This window comes from Aegilops tauschii, chromosome 1 (assembly GCF_002575655.3).
Source record: "Aegilops tauschii subsp. strangulata cultivar AL8/78 chromosome 1, Aet v6.0, whole genome shotgun sequence".
In the NCBI taxonomy this organism is placed as follows: Eukaryota; Viridiplantae; Streptophyta; class Magnoliopsida; order Poales; family Poaceae; genus Aegilops; species Aegilops tauschii.
In genome coordinates, this window is record NC_053035.3 from 66,086,697 (window position 1) to 66,103,787 (window position 17,091).

A 17,091-nucleotide genomic window follows, 5' to 3' on the forward strand; every position below is an offset into this window, starting at 1 on the left:
AACCGAATATTCCTCCCGCAACTATGAAAAATGCCCCTCCTCTCTCTCCGATACCCATTTTTCTCCCTCCCTCGGCCGTCCTAAATTCAGCCACCAACAAACTAATCAAATGAAACCCCCGCCGCTCCCTCTTTCTCTCATCTTAGCCGTCCGTCCTCCGATCCGACGGCTAGCGTCTCGTCCCCACCAACCCGGGCACCCCCAAAAAGGAGCCGAGGGGAAGAAAACAGCCCGCCCACAAAGCGAACAAATCTGGGAGGTTAAATAAAAAGGGGCGCGTGATATCCGAGGCAAATCCGGATGCTTCCAAGCTCCAACCCGCACCATACCACCCCACCCCCGACCCCAGGGCAGGGACCCCCACCCCCACCGCTGCCTCCTCCTCCGGTCCTTCCCCTCCCCTCCTCGATCCCTCAGCCAGGTCGCCTCCCCCCACCTCGCTCCGCACCTGGATTGGCGCCTCTCCCTGCGCCGCGGAGTTCTTGATTCGCCGGGGAGAGATCGGCCATCATTCGCCGGCGCCGGATAGGTGGGTTCACCGCTCTACTTTTTGCGCCCGTTGGTTGGGGATTTCTTCTTGATTTGTGGGGAGGAAAAGGGTCGGGATTCTTGATGCGCTTTGCTCCTCGTCCCGGGCCATCATGGGGCTGGGCGCAAAGATTGCTTCTTTTGCTTCGGTTGATTATTATATCATCATGCGTGATAGAGCCGTTGTTTTGAATCTTTTTTATTGGATTTTGTTTACTCAGTGCTGTTCAAGCGAGCCTCCTCCTCCGCTGACCTCCATGGATCGCAGGCTGGGGATTGCCTCCATGGTTTCTGCTCGAGCTGTTTCGTCCCTGCTCATGCATCGCGTCCGCGTGTCCGTCCCTTTCCCCGTCTCGATTTGCTCGGCGGAGCGGCATTCCCTTGGATTCTTGCGGGGCCGGTTCCCTTCCGCGGCCATCCCTTCCCCCGTCGCTTCCGCTTGTTTCCAGCACCGGATAGGTCAACAAAAATCCAAACATTTCCACCGATTTGTTCGTTTCGTTTGCCGGGCTGTTTAGCTGCCGAATTAATTAACTAATTTCCCCAGCTTTCTCCTGCCTTTCGGCGGATTTGCTGCCCCGATTTGGGCGGAAATTTGCGTGCTTCTGCTGCTGCTACTCTCAGCACCAAATTAGGGGGCCTGCTCTGCTTTCCCCTGTTTAGAATGGCTTGAAATGCGGACGCCCGCTCGCCAGATTCTTCTGGTTTTGGGGAAAGCTAAAAATAGCCGTCGCTGTCCCTGAAAAAATGGTGGTGGTTCCATGCCGTAACCAGCCCCTCCATTTGTTTCTCGGCTCGCCCGCCGGTTTCCCCTGAAACGAAGCAACAGAAAACAATGGAGGGACAGCGCGTCCGCCATGTGTAACCGATGCGATGCTTTGTTTGATTGCAATGCAAAGGTGCGTGTGAAAGGAGGCAGAGTGGGTAGCGGCGGCGGCGCCCTGCGTGTGTAAAGATTTGGGGGCTTTGCGTGATTCTCTCCCAGGTTTCTTCTTGATTCAGGTATTTGGGGTTGTTGCAGCTCTTCCTTTTTGACGAGCTGTCCTTAGAATCCAAGGAAGCCTCCTCCCTCCTTTAATTTATACCTCCCTTTGGACTTTGGTGGTGTCTCCCACCATTGTTATCCTTGTGTTGTGTGTTAGTTACATGGCTGGTTTTCCATTTTCGTGTTGCGATTAGGCGCGGTTCATGGTGCTGATCTGTTAGATGGTTTGGTAATTCTGGCGGAGAAAGTCTTGAATTTTGTTTCCGTTGTTTGAAACCCATGGTTACAACTCTGTGGAATGCGGACTTTTAACCAACTGACCTAACTTGTGGCCAAACTTGTCTGTGCAGGTAGGCAGGCAGGCAGTTTTCCAGAGGCTGTTTCTTGCGATTTTGGGAGGAGAACATTTGATCCGAGTGTTGGTCCCAGGTCAAAGTGGGAGCCAGAGATTTTGTCTCTTGATGCTTTAGAGGCGTTGTTTCTCCAGTTCTGATGGAAGCCAAGGGCGCGGGCGAGCGGGATGCTCTGATTGACCTGGAGAGTGGGAACAGCGTTGTTATCAGCGAGCATGGCCATGGAATGGATGCTAATTTTGCGGTGAGCCCACCCAGAACACCGCCAAATGGCGGGCTGAATCGCGTCATGCACACCAAGGATGACGGGAATCAGCACATGGATTGTTCCTCGCCCGCCATGGAAACCGCTTCCAAGAATGGAGATGACAGGAAGTCCGAAGGGGAGGAGAAGCTGGGCCTTCTGGACAGTTCTGGAGGTGAGAAGGCAAAGAAGAAGCGGTCCAGCTCCAAGAAGCCCCCGCGGCCACCGAGGCCGCCGACGCATTTGCCGTTGGATGCTTCTGACCAGAAGCTCCTCAACGAGCTGAATGAGCTTGCTTTGTTGAAGCGGGCAAGGATTGAGCGGATGAAGGCTTTGAAGAAGATGAAGAATGGCAAACAGGGTTCCTCAAATAGCAATTTTTGTCCCATGATCATCACCATTATCTTCTGCCTCGTCATACTCTGGCAAGGTATACCAAATTAGTTACAAAAGTATTATCACTGCTATCTCATATACATATGTCATGCTTGTATGGAAGAACATAATTTAGTTTACAAATGAAGCAAAACCTTTCTTGGTCCTGAGATTAACTTTGTCAAATGCAAATTTCCCTGTGATAAATTTTATATACTTGACAATTAATCATATCAAATCTTTGGTACATAGCATGAATCTAGGCAGTATTGTTATTCGTTCATTAGAATTTACCTTATTTTAACAGCCAGTTCTATTATTGAGCAATCAACTGTATATATATCAGACTCTTAATTAATGTTCACATTATAGTTTCTTACCATGCCCTTGCTTGTCAAATTGTTCATCCATGGCATTTATGCAAGAGTTAATGTTTAGTTTAGACATAGTTGCGGATGGCATATTTTTTACATTGGGCAATGCAAAGATCCACTTGTGTGGTATATATATTGATTCAAGTAGTCAAACACTACATACTGTTAACTGTTTGTTAAGCCATGTTGACCAAAAAGCCGTTGGTCTTCAGGGAAAATTGGCACACTAAAATCCCTTGTTTTTCTACACTACAGGGTTTTGCTCCAGGCAAGCATCTGGAGTAAGCTTCCACGGATCACCTGAATCTTCAGTTAGAGAGCATAGCAGCCTGATCTCCATCCGGTTCTACAAGAAGAACCATTCTAACGTCAGACCTCACGGTTCCACCTCCGTGGCTCCCAAGTATGCAAACTCAGTCAATTTCCAAACAATGCATCTCATTGAAACCCGAAATCTCAAGATCTGGAGCCTCTCCCATTTCGTTTGTACCAACCATGCTATGATGTGCTGCTGATGCCTTTGCTTTCCTTCAACCTCTGCAGCAACTACGAGACGCACCACCGGGGCTGGAGATCCGTCCCGAGGGGGGAACGGCCGCGGCACGAGCACGTCGGCCGGGCATGACCGCCGGCCGTGCCAAGGCCCCCGCCGACACGCCCTCCCGCTCGCCGCCATTTTGAAAGCTCCCCCACGACAGGCTGGCCGATGTAAATCCGAGGCTTTGTTTAGCGCCCCTCGAGGAGGCCTCGCTGTAAATGAACCTTCTCTAGCGTGTGTTGCGCGCTCCCCCGGGTTCCACGCTGCTAACCAACCGGTGGAGTGGACTTCCCGGCGGCCATGGCGGCACCTGGTAAGTCAGTCCCGAGCGCAAGCTGTATGATGACGGTGATGGTTTCAATCAATCAATAATACTAATAAGGCTTGCTAGTTGGTGGTGATGATAATAGTAGTCTAATCTGATCTGGTCCTGAACTGAAGCCAGTGTGGCTCACACTGTTGACTGTTGAGGGTTGAGAGAGTGTCACTGGCTCTGGGGTCTGGGCGGTGGCGCTGGGCGGTGTAGATCCCTACGCTGTACGTGTACAGCACGGCGGTTGCATTTGTTATTTGTGTACAATTTCAATAATGGAATGTCAATGATGATGGTTAAGCAAGCAATCAGATTCGATTCAGATCCAGCGGTGCTTCTTGTCTCTCTCTCACTCTCTCGTCGCGTGTGTTTCTCATGGTCATGGTAGACCTCCTCACATGGCGTTGCGCGCTGAGCGGCCGGCAAATCTTGGGCACATGGCATTAAGTACGCCTGCTTAACATGAGATGGCTTGAGTGCTCTGTCGGTGCTATGACTCTCCGGTTCTGGAGCGCTCTCTAAGTGTACACAGGTTTGACTGCTGATTATATTTATGAAGATACTACGACTATGGTACTGTGAAGGTGCTTTTTGCGAAAGTTTCCAATGTCCAAAGTAAGCAAACTCGCAATACAAGTGTGAGAAATCTACCGTGGGAACTCATCATGTAGGATTGACTATGGATTCGAGCCATCGCTCATGGTTTCATAAAATCAGTATGATGGCTTAAGTGCTTTGTCGGTGCTATGACTGTCTCTTAGATCCTGGATTCGAGAGTACACAAGTTTGACTGCTGATTCACTACATAATTTATTTGTGAAGATAGACTATAGTACTGTGGAGGTACTTGTTGAAAAAATTGGCATGCTGAGTTCCAGGATCTTTTGCCATGTCGGAATTCATGCAGGCTTTGGGGGGGGGGGGGGGGGGGGGGGGGCTTTTCCCATGTCCTTTCTGGGATTTACATACTAATTCACTGTGCAACTCTACTGCAATTCCAACACGGACATCAAATCGCTCACAAATGTCTAGATTGGATGGTTTGGACAATTTTGTCCATATAGTGTCCATTTAACTGAGGTCAACAAATTTATCCGGACCGGCCTAGGCGTCTGGAATCCCACAAACCGGCAACAAAGTGCGGGAGGTTTGTGGGAGTCTGGACGTTGACACATTGGACTTTGGCAATTCGGAGTCATCCTAAAGCTCCTCTCTCGCTGCTCTCTGCGTCTTATTCATGCCGATGAAGCGAACGTGGCTAGACAGGGCGGCAAGGCTACTCGCATTAATGTCGGCTAATCGGCCGTCGGCCTACCCGACATTCACAGAGTGAACCCGCCCTTAAGGTTTTTGAAGTCGTTTGAGCCGCCCGAGGGTGGAAACCACCGCTCATTGTTGTCGTTAGGAAAGAAGAACATTCTCCACCTTGCAGAGGAACATGTATAACATGTATGACGAAGATTCAACTGGTGAAGACCCACCTCCACTTGCTCCTTGTCGACGGTAAACAAACACAGTGCGGGAAGGGACAAAGCCCAGATAACTTATTCAACGAAGAGGTCATTGCTGCCATATCAACTCCTTACTCTAATCATTGCCTCTTAGCCGCTTCTCTCACCCCAAATGAGTTTCTCTTAGGTACTCCCTTTGTCGTATAAATATAAGATGTTATTACAGCGTATAAATATAAGATGTTATTACAATGATTGAGGAGAAGGATCTTTCGCCGGGGGCAGCCTTGGTTGAGGAGATCAAACGCCTACTGAAGGGAGCACACCATATCTGTGATACGTCACTCTCGCAATTCGGTCGTTCATAGCTTAGCTCAAATGGGACATAATTCACTCGTACTGATGTTTGGTTGAGGTTTGTTCCTCAAGAAATTCATGTGTTGACTCAAAACGTTTTGTAATTATCATGATTAAGCAACAAAATTCTTTTTCTCATAAAAAACAACTTATATTATAGGACGGAGGGACTAGAACGGAAGGCTTCTCAGATGTCTCTCGCTGCCCATACTTTGAGTTCGTTTTTTCTTTTGAATTTTTTAGATAGTTTTTTAGGTAAAGATAGTTTTTTTTCTTTTGATTATTTTTAGGGGGGAAAGCTAAGTTTTATTAATCAAAAGCCACTTGAAGCGGGATACAATAAGGATCGTGGAGGTGAAACCAAACATGGCGCCCCTTGTCAGAGAATTCGGAAACTTAGCTAAACTATCTACTTCTTTATTTGCCATTCATTCTTTGAAGGTAAATTTGCAGTTAAGATTGACCGCTCGCTGCTTGCACTCTCTTGCGACACTCTCATAGTTGCCGCTAGGGTTGCCAACACTTTGATTAACTTGGACATTAAGAGGGATACAAGCTGGGTCATGCGGAGAGAAAAGCCACAAGTGGCGACCCTGATCAAGCAACAAAGAGTGTTTGGCAAGGTTCTTCGATCAAGTTTTGAATGACTTTCTAGTCAGATCGTTCCTGCGTTTCGGATATCCAGTCTCATTCGAAGCTTTAGACAAGGGTGCTATTGAGATATTGGGCCCTTATGGTATCTCGTACACATTCCGACGATTCGATTCATCTCAATCTTGAAGGAAGAGATCGAGGATTCCAAGTTCTTTTACCCCACTCAGAAAAAGTTTTCCGCCGGACGACTCGTAGGGGGTGAGAAGGGCCCTGACTCCATCCCAAACAGTGTACTACTATCGGCCCTACCAGGCAATATCTACCTACACAAGCTCGATCCATCAATATTCGATGCTCTACTTTTTTATAAATAAAGGAGAGAATGAGTTCGTGTCAATTTGAATTAGGCTGGGCTTCAAAACCAGGCCCAACATTGGGCCTTTGAGAGACCGCCGATCCAATTTAGGCGGCCTGAAGGGTACCCGTGGCTTACACAAACGCGGCCCCTACTCTCTGTTGGACCTTCGAAGTTTTGGCTGCGCGCCATGTGTTCGACCAAATGCCGCCTCCTGCTCAGGCGGCTCCACGACCGCCATTTCTCCACCGCCCCGCCACCTAACCACCGGAAGAGCAACCCGCAAGTCACCATCCGGTGGCCGGAGCGATACAGGCCCTCTACCGATGCCGGAGACACGGCGAGGGCCCATGAGGCCACCGTCAGGAGGCTCGCGGCGGCAGGCGACGTGGACGGCGTCCAGTACGCGCTGCAGGAGATGCGGCTGCGCGGGGTGGCGTGCCCCGAGGGGGCCCTCGTCGCCGCCATCTGCGCCTTCGCCCGCGCCGGCGCGGCCGACCGCGCGCTCAAGACGTTCTACCGCGCGCACGACCTGGGGTGCGCGGCGCCCACCGTGCGGGTGTATAACCACCTGCTCGACGCGCTGCTCCGGGAGAACCTGGTCGGTGCGGTGGTGCCGGTCTACGACAACATGAGGAAGGCCGGCGTCGAGCCCAACGTGTACACCTACAACCTGCTCATGAAGGCGCTGTGCCAGAACGACCGGGTCGACGCCGCGCGCAAGATGCTCGACGAAATGGCCAGGAAGGGCTGCCAGCCAGACGCGGTGAGCCATACGACGATCGTTTCTGCGCTGTGCAAGCTGGGCAGGGTGGACGAGGCCAGGAGGGTCGTGGCAGAGACGGTGCCTGTGTGCTCATCGTACAATGCCGTCGTTCACGCGCTCTGCAGGCAGTTCAGGATGCTGGAGGTGCTCTCGGTTATCGACGAGATGATTCACCGGGGACTGCACCCAGAACCTGCCACGTACACAAGCATAGTCGATGCGCTCTGCAAGGCCGGGGAGCTGAGGATGGCTTGCGCCATTTTGGCTAGGATGGTAACCGAAGGTTGTGCTCCAAATGTTCAAACATTCACTGTGTTGGTCAAAGGGTTCTTCGATGATGGAAAGGCGCATGACGCGATTGGCATGTGGAATTGGATGGTGGCTGAAGGATGGGCACCAACGACAATCTCTTACAATGTTCTCATCCGTGGCCTTTGCCACACTGGTGATCTAAAGAGGGCATCGTCTGTTTTCACTGGCATGGAGCAAAACGGTTGTTTTCCTGATGTAAGGACCTATTCTACTCTCATTGACGGATTCTCCAAAGCTGGGGACCTAGATGGTGCCATGTCAATATGGAATGACATGACAAATGCTGGTTTCAAGCCAAACGTTGTTGTTTATACAAATATGGTGGATGTGCTTTGCAAGAAGGCGATGTTTGATCAGGCAGAGAATCTCATTGATAAGATGTCGATGGAAAATTGTCCTCCTAACACATTGACATTCAACACCTTGATCAGAAGCCTGTGTGAATGCGGAAGAGTGGGAAGAGCCTTGAGTGTGTTCCATGGTATGGGAAGATATGGATGCTCTCCAAACGACAGGACTTACAATGAGTTGCTTCATGGTCTTTTCAGGGAAGGAAACTGCGAAGACGCTCTTCGAATGCTGATCGAGATGCTAAACCATGGGCTTGAGTTGACTCTAGTATCTTACAACACTACTATTAGTGGTCTGTGCCAGATGGGAAGGAACAAAGAAGCTATAATTCTTCTCGGGAGGATGATAGTCCAACAAATTCAACCAGATGCATTCACTTTCAATGCGATAATTCACGCTTACTGCAAGGAAGGGAATGTCAAGGCTGCTGCTTGGATGTTAGGTCGAATGAATGCAGTTAATTGTCCACGCAACATAGTTGCATACACAAGTCTGATGTCAGGGCTGTGCAGTCAGCACAGGTTGGATGATGCCATGGTCTATCTCTTGAAGATGTTATATGAAGGTATATGTCCAAATGAAGCAACATGGAATGTGTTGGTCCGTGGGATATTTACACACATGGGCACCATCGGACCAATGCACTTGATTGAGCATATTTACGAAGATTTATAAGAGTAGCCCTAGAGAACTTCGACAAACCTCAGGCACCACCAGACCAACGTACTTGATTGAGCATATCATTGAAGATTTATAAGCATGTACTCGGACAGTCCAGTGGTGCTATCATCGGACAAGCAGCAAGTCTCTTTGATAGTTCACGAGGTATGCTATTTCTGATAATACTAATGATCTTTTGATGTTATAAATATATGTCTCAAGGATTCATCAGAGGCACCATTCAGATTTGCAAGCTGCTATCTTCAGTTTGGTCGGTATGTAATATGTGCATGATGAATATACTTTGGGACATAACGATATAGTCTGGGACTGAGTCGATCATGTTCTCCCTTGCATATTGGCCCTCGCGTAGTCTGGCGTACACGACATTAATAGAAATTGTCCGTTGGTCAAAATACGCGGCCTAGCACAAAAATCTGTTTTAATTGTTATCTGTGCGCCACACATGTAAATTTCAAAGAGTGGGGCGGAATTTTTTTGGGGGGGGGGGGGGGGGGGGGGATATACATACGCAATGCACCACACAATATGCATTTTATTGCTTTTATGTAGTCTTGATTACCAACGTTCAATAGTAGATTTACAATAGTATTCCGGCATGTGACCTAACAAAACACATAGCTTTACTTTGCTTTGTTCGCAGCCCTCTGACCCTCCAATGCTTTGTATACTTTGTCAATCTCAGGCTGCACATGAAGAACAATGAATTAGAATTACTCAAAAGAAGTAAGAGAGGACATGGACGAAGACCAAGAAGTCAGCTCTACAACATATGGACCACAAGGTTGGCTCTGTATGCTATAACTTTAGCTGTTCATAGATCAATAGTGATTTTGTATGTGATTTACCAATTTTATTGGGCTCACTTGAACCAATACTAATACACTGGCTTTTACCCTGAAAATTAGTAAAAACAACAAAAATCACACTGCAGCAGATGAAAATATATTACCTGATAATATTTTAGCATGTAGTTTCTTCTCTTCTTCATTGTTGCAGTGACCAAATCCCTTTCAATATCAAAAGGCACAGGATCCAACACTACACCTTGGATGTACTCAAAACCTCGTAGCTGATCCGAGACATGCAAAGAGGGTTATATATGTGATGCTTAGATGCAGTGAAGATTTAAAACGAAGGAGGCTATACTCTATAGAAACTTCTGAGTTCCTCTTTGTTGTAATGCAAAAGCGAAAACCATGTTGTCCATAATGCTAGGAGAATTTGATGGATGACATGATGAACCATGTAATATGTTTAATGTCCAATGTAGAAGTGAATAGATGGCCTTACCTTGTTCTTCTGTGCAGCCGCTGCGAGCTCTTTAAGGACATGCTCTTTAAGGCCTTCAGATTTGCATATTTCACTGAAAGAACCTTTGTAGCCATTTGACCCTGCCCACTTCATGGTGTTTTCTTCATGTGGGTTAACTACTGCGACTAACATTGATTTGTAGCTGTCCCCGTACACCCAGATCTACAAAAATGACAGTATTACATTGTATGTAGCGCCATGACTCTGTCAATATAAGCATATGATTTCAATGGGTTTGTCCTTACATCTTCAATAATTGGAGGGAAGACATATACTTTCTCCAGATACTCAACTGCGACATACTCCCCTTGCGATAGCTTAAATATGTTCTTCTTTCGGTCAATAACCTTCAGGATTCCATCTGGGGTCATCTCCCCAATGTCTCCTGAGAACAAGATTGTGTCAGAACATGATAATTTTAAATTTACATTAGTCTCCTGTTTAAATTAAAATTGATTATTCACCTGTATGAAACCATCCATCAACCATGACCTCATTTGTGAGCTCAGGATTTTTGTAGTACCCAGTGAAGACAGTGGACCCTCTAATGAGAATTTCACCACGAGAAGGAACACCAAGTGGATCATAACCCATCTCAGGTACTTCTTCCAGTCGCAGTTCAGTGAAGGTGGCGGCAACACCGGCAGTTCCAACCAGGGACATATCATCAGGGTAACCGACTGTGCTAGGTCCCAATGTTTCTGTTAAACCTGAGCAGAGACAACAGAATCGAGCGTTATACTGGTTCCTTTTCATTGACAAAGGGACTGATAACTAACCCATGCAATTTTGGAACATCATATGGAGAGAAAAAGATTATGTGGCATGTCAGTATCTTTGTTAATAGGAAAAATAGATGTCCACAATCTTTTACTTCGAGCTGTAAACAGTAATGTGCAATAAGTGAAATAGTCGAAACAGAAAGTTTGCTGAAAACTCTTAAAACTAGTGTTTGCAATGGGGATAGGATACAGTAAGGAAAACATGGACCCAACCTACATATGCAACCAGCTTTATCGTTATCTTGTGACTTGTTAAAACAGGTCAATACATTCCAGTTCTAAATACAACTATAACTCATACTTGAGCAGTTGAGCTACAAGTATACTCACCAAGTCTGGTGGTATATTTTTTCTATTATTTGTTTGCCAGTCTGGTGACATATTTTTATTATTATTTGTTTGCCTTTGGCAACTACTTGTTGATGCTTTAGAGTCCTTTAAACAAATATATTTGTACTTCTGTGGTGATGGCAGTCTGCAGGAAGAAATCTGAACCCTGAAAAGTGTCTACATGCATTACCATAGCCTTGGATAAAGTATGCACAGCTGGTCACTCTCATGAACTCTTCAATTTCAGTACTTAAGGGTGCACCACCGGAGATTAGTAGGCGAAGACGGCCACCGAGCCTTGCCTTGACCTAAAGCAAGGAAATGCAACAAAAAAAAGTAAGATACAGACACTGTGAGTACAACTGCTACTGATCTTTTATTTATTTTTCTGAAAGTAATTCGTGTCTAGTGGTTCTTAGTTATGAACACAATACCTTGCGAAAAGCCAGCATGTCAGCGAAAGGTGAAGCAGTTTTTTGTGTGTAGCCTGCTTTCATGCTTGCTAGTTTGCTGGATTGCAAAAGCTATGGTGAGATGACATAATTTATTTACTGCAATAAATATTCATGATGCTAACCAACTTACCGGTTGTACAAAGCATTAAAAATCACCCTCCTGAGAGGTCTGAGATCCGCTAAGGCCTTTAAAATACCTAAAGTCAATCATAAAAATGTTATCTGAGTTAGCTGATATGAAGGCTGATTTGATATCAATAATTTTTCTTTTACCACCTTCGTAAATCTTTTCATACACTCTGGGCACCCCAACTAGTAGAGTTGGTTTCAACTCCATGAGATCATCTCTCAAGGCATTCAAATCCTGACGAAAAAGAACAGTGCAGTTATATTAAAGAAAGAATGATGACCAATAAGATTGAAAGTAGAAAGGCTAATATGTGGATTTGCTCACTCCATGGTAATAGCCAACTGAGGCTCCTTTGTGGAAGAAATACTCTTCGATCATGCGGTCGAGAATGTGAGCAAGTGGGAGAAAAGAAAGAAATACATCCTCCGTTGACATCTGCATACCCGAAACCACCCAGTTTGCTTACATTTATGCTAAAGATAACCATCTATTGAATTGGAATTAAGCTTATTCACATCATTATATCTGATAGAAAGGAGTAACCTTATCTTCAAACTGGTCCATGAAGAGGTCCACCCCTTTTACATACATCCCATGGCTCTCATGGCTCAGCATAACACCTTTGGGTTGTCCACTTGTTCCACTTGTGTACATGATGGTGCATGTATCATTTGGTTGCGGTGGACGAGGTTGAACTGGTTTATCCTTTCCCTGAAATGTAATTCAGAATTATTGCTTGATCAACACATATATTTCATCACAAACATTGCTTCCATCTTGGCAGTCTGAATGGATCTACTTATTTTAGTTGTGAACCAAACTTTGTAAACTAGATGATACCTGAGCATTGCTGCAGGAATTGGTTGTAATTATTTTAAAGAGATTTGGTTCTATAAAACACTAGTATTTGGATTAATAATATAAAAATTGAAACAAAAATACATGATTATTGTATAGTTGTAGAATATTTATTGAATATAAGTAGCATGCATGGTGCATGTTAAGGTGGGTCTTTCCCCCTGCATGGTGATTTGTTGAGTTAGCAGCTGCATGTTGAGATAATTAGAGATAGTGGGGATCAGCTATTTAGATATATAGGTTCTCTTTACCCACCATTTTTAAGAAATCATTCCAGGAGTACACTTTCATCCCAATCTGCTCGGCATCTTTGATTTGTTCATTATTTGCCGAGGTGAATGCCACCAATGCTGCAAACATGTTTTCGAGAAAAAGAAATTAGACTATTTAATCCTTCCTGGAATAACAGAGAGACCTTAACCACTTTACCATTTTCTTACCTTTTAGCCTCGTTGCAGATGTGCAATTTGGGGACAGTATCTGCAAATAAGAAATACTCACTATGAAATCTTAATTCCGACGAGATATTAAAGGTGCTCAATTTAGTTAACAAATTTGGCTGTACTTCTTTTATTTTCTTGTCTTGTATGAAGACAACATCTATCTCAGCATGGTCAATAATGTAATCAACAGCTCCAGCACCTGAAATCTCAAGGAAATATTATTAATGCTAATAGAGAAATAATATTACCATTTCTGATAAAAAAAACATAAATGCCGTGTTTCAAATGTTTGCATTGGTTGATCTGTAACATTTTATTTTTGAGCGCATCTGAAACACTTTGTGACGAGGGTCTATTATTTATCAGTTTCCTGCTTACCTAAGGTATCGTACAGTGGGACACATATTATGCTGTAACCATTGCAAGCCTGCAAAATTGATTGCGGGATTAGCATTGATTATCCTAATCAATCAAAGGAGATTAAGGGTATTATCGTTCAGATGGGGTACCTGCATTGCTACCACCCATTGAGGGCAGTTGGATCCATAAATTCCAACCCTGGAACCCTGACATAAATCAAGCATGGGAACATCAACATCTCTGATTAATGTAAAGCTCTTCAAAATATGAAGATGCCAATTTATATAGCTGGAGTGAAAAAGTTGACTTTATGTTTTCGTTCTTACTGGTTGCACCCCGAGCTGCTGCAGCGCAGATCCAATTTGCAGGACTTCCTCATAGACCTCCTTGTATGATTTCCATAAGTAGGGCCCTGGCTAGAAACATGAAAATGGGGGATGTTATTCTCATCAACAACAATCTAAGCAAAAGTAGGCATATAGCAGTAGATGCATAAGCTTCACTGTCCTAGGCGTTAGTTGTATATGCGCATACCACTCCATCTTTAAATGGACGCCATCCAAGCATCCGGTTGTCTGGATACTTGCCTGCTGCCGTTCTGCAAGGGATGTAAGCAAAAGAGATCAAAACCAAGGCCGCGAAAAAGACCAAAACTAAGCGTTACATGTCCTTATGCTAAAAGGCCAGAACATGACATATGCATGTCCTTCTCTGGGGGAAAACACATATGCCTGTCCTTACATGTGAATCCAAGAGTTGGTTTTGGTAAAACAGATATGTGGCTGTCCCCAGTACCATCTTTGAACAGCCACACACATGCAGAGCAGTGTTTTTCTGTTGCTGGTAAAGAAAAAACCACATGCAGAGTACTGTTTTTTTTGTCCTTGAGGAAAAATCACATGCATGGAGGTGACACACAAGGAGATGAATCTGTCTGACATGGAAGCAGAGGTCGGATTACTTTCTTTATTGAGCACTGGTTATTATTACCAGCTAGTTCTCTTTGTCTTTGCAGTACAGTATAACATAGGCACATAGCCCAGGGGAAAAAACCAGAGTAAAGTACAAGGCTGAAAGTGAAAGCTACCATCTAACTGAAATTTTAGTAGGAGAAAAGCAAGACAGGGATGGATGGACTTTGCTGTTGCTTGTGTTTACCTGAACACATCCCATGAGGTCCTCATGTCAGGATCAAGCGGCGGGAACCCATCCTTGGCCAGTATGTTCCGGAACACCGGCCCCACCGCCGGCCGGCCATCCTTCCCGGGCTTTCCATCCTCCACCTGGATCGTGAAAACCTGCTTCTTTGCCCCCTCCATCCTCCAAGCTGCGCACCAGAGGTGAAAGTTTGCAACAAATTCTGTCAGTACTCTACTACACTCTCTTGCCAAACACAAGCTTTTTTTTACACTCTCTCCCCTGAATTTATCAATGCATAGCACCGACCAAACAATCTGAACCGTGTAGTCCAAGAATAAGAAAGGAAAACTGGAGGCGGCAGTTCCTTATCTGCCAAGAAAGGGAGAAGAAGAACTAGTTGGACAGTGAGGGGTGCGACTCGACGGTGTTTCGTAGTACTTTTCTGCACATCTCGTGACTAGAAAATGCAATCCTTGTGTTTCTTTCTCCCCCTCTCTCTTCAGAATAAATGAGGAGAGCTGTCACTGACTCTGTATTTTCTATCTATATATCTTTTCTGAAAGTGGACTCTTGAGTTTTCAAGATCTGTTGTTTTCTTGGGTGCAGTCAGAGAGCAAGACTCGTTCCAGTGACAGAAAACAACATTATCTGCTAACCGAGAACAAGAAAAGTTCTTGTTTGGTGTATGTGTGTGTGTGTAGAGAGAGAGAGAGAGAGAGAGAGAGAGAGATTGCAGGACAGGAAACTTGGAGTGAACACAGAAGAACTTGAGAGAAAGGGAACATGGAGAGAGAGAGAGAGAGAGAAGGCATGGAAGAACTTACGGAAGAAGTGGAGCTTGGAGAAAGCAGAGATGGCTTGGATCGAGTGGAGAAGAAGCCGGGCAAGCAGTATCTGGCGCCCCTGCTGATGCGAAGAGGAGAGAGCTTCCTTGCTATATATGCAGGGGCACGAGGAGATGGCCAAGCGAGGTTGTGCGCGTCCAAGGAGAAGGACCGCCAGGTGGGGCCCGGCTGGTTAAGCCAAAACCGCTCAGCTCCACGTTTAGAGAGATGGAGAGGGAGAGAGAGGTTTAGAGAGAGAGGTTTAGAGAGAGAGGGGAAGAGAGGGGGGTTGGGGAGGGAGAGTCTGGGAAGGAAGGAATAGCTCTTCCAAGAATTAAGCGTGCGGTGCTAAGCGCGTGAGCAGCCTCACGCTAATCTTGTAGGCGATGTGGCGCCAAATCTGTGATTAAGGGTCGTTTGGCCCACATGATCAGCCAGTCGTATCGCGGAGAAATAGTCATTCGGCATAATTATGTCACCATCTGCCCAGGAATTGTTCGTTTCTCTCGAGACTATCGCAATGATCTGTTCCAAACAGTAAAGCTTGTGTTTTCCTTTGCAAGTTTCAGCCATTGTTTGCTGATCACACTGCTTGTTATTCAAGGCGATGATGTGGCGCCAGATGTATTGTTCAACGGTTGTTGGCCCGCAGGATCAGTCGTTGGAATAGTCACTCGGCATAATAGTTCTGTCATATCGTCTGTCAACGAATTGTTCTTTTCTCGATACAACTGCAGTGATCCATCCCAAGCAGTAACACTTATGTTTTCCTTCAAGGTTTAGCCGTTGTTTGTTGATTATTATAGTACTGTTTATTCTTTACAGCAGCTGACCCTGGTTATGAGTGTTACAGAGGTAAAATCCGGGACGGTTGTCCAACCACAACCTAATCCCTCTTCCACGCGCATCGGTTTGCGGACGAACCAGAGGTACTGAGATCATGGTGTATAGGAAGTCAGAAACTGCCAAGAGTCACGCGGAAGGGTAGCACAAACAATTTAGCACTGATCTTCTGAAGTAAGTGATGCGATTGCAATATCATATACAGTATAATCTTGTACTGTATCTGCACAACATTTTCAGACTAAAAGTCTATAGTTTGACTTGTTACGATCAAAATACTAGTATAATCTTGTGTCTGCACAACATTTCGGACCAAATTTATACTAGCTTTGACTGGATGTAACTGCAATGTCTATAATCTTTTGCAGTACCAGAGGACGGAGACGCAGCCCATCAGCTTCACTTGGCACTTTTAGTTGGAAGGTTAGCACCATTGATTTCTCTGTGCCTTTTCATGGATAATAGATGGCTGTTACCGGTTCCTTTTATGGGGTTTTTCCGTCACTCTTTGGGGAAGTTCTCCGTCAGCTGTCAGACTGATCTTCTTTATCTGCATCACTGTTATAGAATTACTACTACTATTATTAACACTTTCTGACGGATCTTCTGATTAATAACAGGACCCCGTTCGAGTAAAGTCTGAACCTACCAAGCTCTACCGATTGAATGAGCCAATCGTACGACAAAAAGATAAAAAAAAAATGAGCTCAGAAAAGCCTTGCTGTCCGCTCACTAGCTCTACCGGTAACCTGACCTTTGATGCAGCTGGCGAAGTTCGCATTGGATGTCCCCAGCCAGGCAGCAGGTACCCACATTGATCGCACTTACCTACCACTCCATTTCATTTCCTAGCCATGGCAGCATTACTACTATTATGAAATGGCATTGCTTCTTTAAAAAAAAATATCAAATGGTATTGTTTCTGGTATGGCGGCTAAGACCGAATTTGCTCGAACCGACCAAAATCAGATCTCACCCGGCACACACACAGCCATCACAAATTAGTTGTTCACAGTGTGTACGTTGGTTAAGCAA

General features: G+C 45.6%; 3 protein-coding genes and 1 long non-coding RNA gene across 5 annotated transcripts; 3 read left to right on the top strand and 1 right to left on the bottom strand.

The window, feature by feature from the left end:
- The first annotated feature begins 233 nt into the window (after positions 1-233).
- Positions 234-4,018, top strand: LOC109774794 (uncharacterized). The gene is made up of 4 exons (XM_020333553.4): positions 234-529; positions 1,864-2,540; positions 3,115-3,262; positions 3,403-4,018. Exons 2-4 carry the CDS (start codon positions 2,006-2,008, stop codon positions 3,482-3,484), a joined length of 765 nt encoding a protein of 254 aa, XP_020189142.1. The 5' UTR covers positions 234-529; positions 1,864-2,005; the 3' UTR covers positions 3,485-4,018.
- Positions 4,019-6,598: 2,580 nt separating this feature from the next.
- On the top strand, positions 6,599-9,428 carry LOC109774793 (uncharacterized). The gene is made up of 2 exons (XM_020333552.4): positions 6,599-8,721; positions 9,263-9,428. Exon 1 carries the CDS (start codon positions 6,658-6,660, stop codon positions 8,569-8,571), a length of 1,914 nt encoding a protein of 637 aa, XP_020189141.1. The 5' UTR covers positions 6,599-6,657; the 3' UTR covers positions 8,572-8,721; positions 9,263-9,428.
- Positions 9,093-15,563, bottom strand: LOC109774792 (long chain acyl-CoA synthetase 1). Its single transcript, XM_020333551.4, has 20 exons — positions 15,214-15,563; positions 14,408-14,576; positions 13,784-13,847; positions 13,576-13,665; positions 13,399-13,455; positions 13,268-13,316; positions 13,012-13,088; positions 12,887-12,926; positions 12,702-12,796; positions 12,132-12,299; positions 11,913-12,023; positions 11,735-11,822; positions 11,589-11,655; positions 11,438-11,513; positions 11,194-11,311; positions 10,356-10,601; positions 10,137-10,276; positions 9,871-10,053; positions 9,530-9,649; positions 9,093-9,263 (listed from the first exon to the last, which is right to left on the bottom strand). The coding sequence occupies exons 2-20, from the start codon at positions 14,566-14,568 to the stop codon at positions 9,201-9,203; spliced, it is 2,013 nt and encodes a 670-aa protein (XP_020189140.1). The 5' UTR covers positions 14,569-14,576; positions 15,214-15,563; the 3' UTR covers positions 9,093-9,200.
- LOC120973191 (uncharacterized) lies at positions 11,252-16,861 on the top strand. Of its 2 annotated transcripts, XR_006669230.2 has the most exons (4): positions 11,252-11,339; positions 16,067-16,230; positions 16,425-16,479; positions 16,677-16,802. It is a non-coding gene; the product is annotated as an uncharacterized lncRNA (long non-coding RNA). The 2 variants fall into 2 exon arrangements; XR_012202172.1 differs by lacking the exon at positions 11,252-11,339 and having other exon boundaries at positions 15,554-16,230; positions 16,677-16,861.
- Positions 16,862-17,091: the final 230 nt, after the last annotated feature.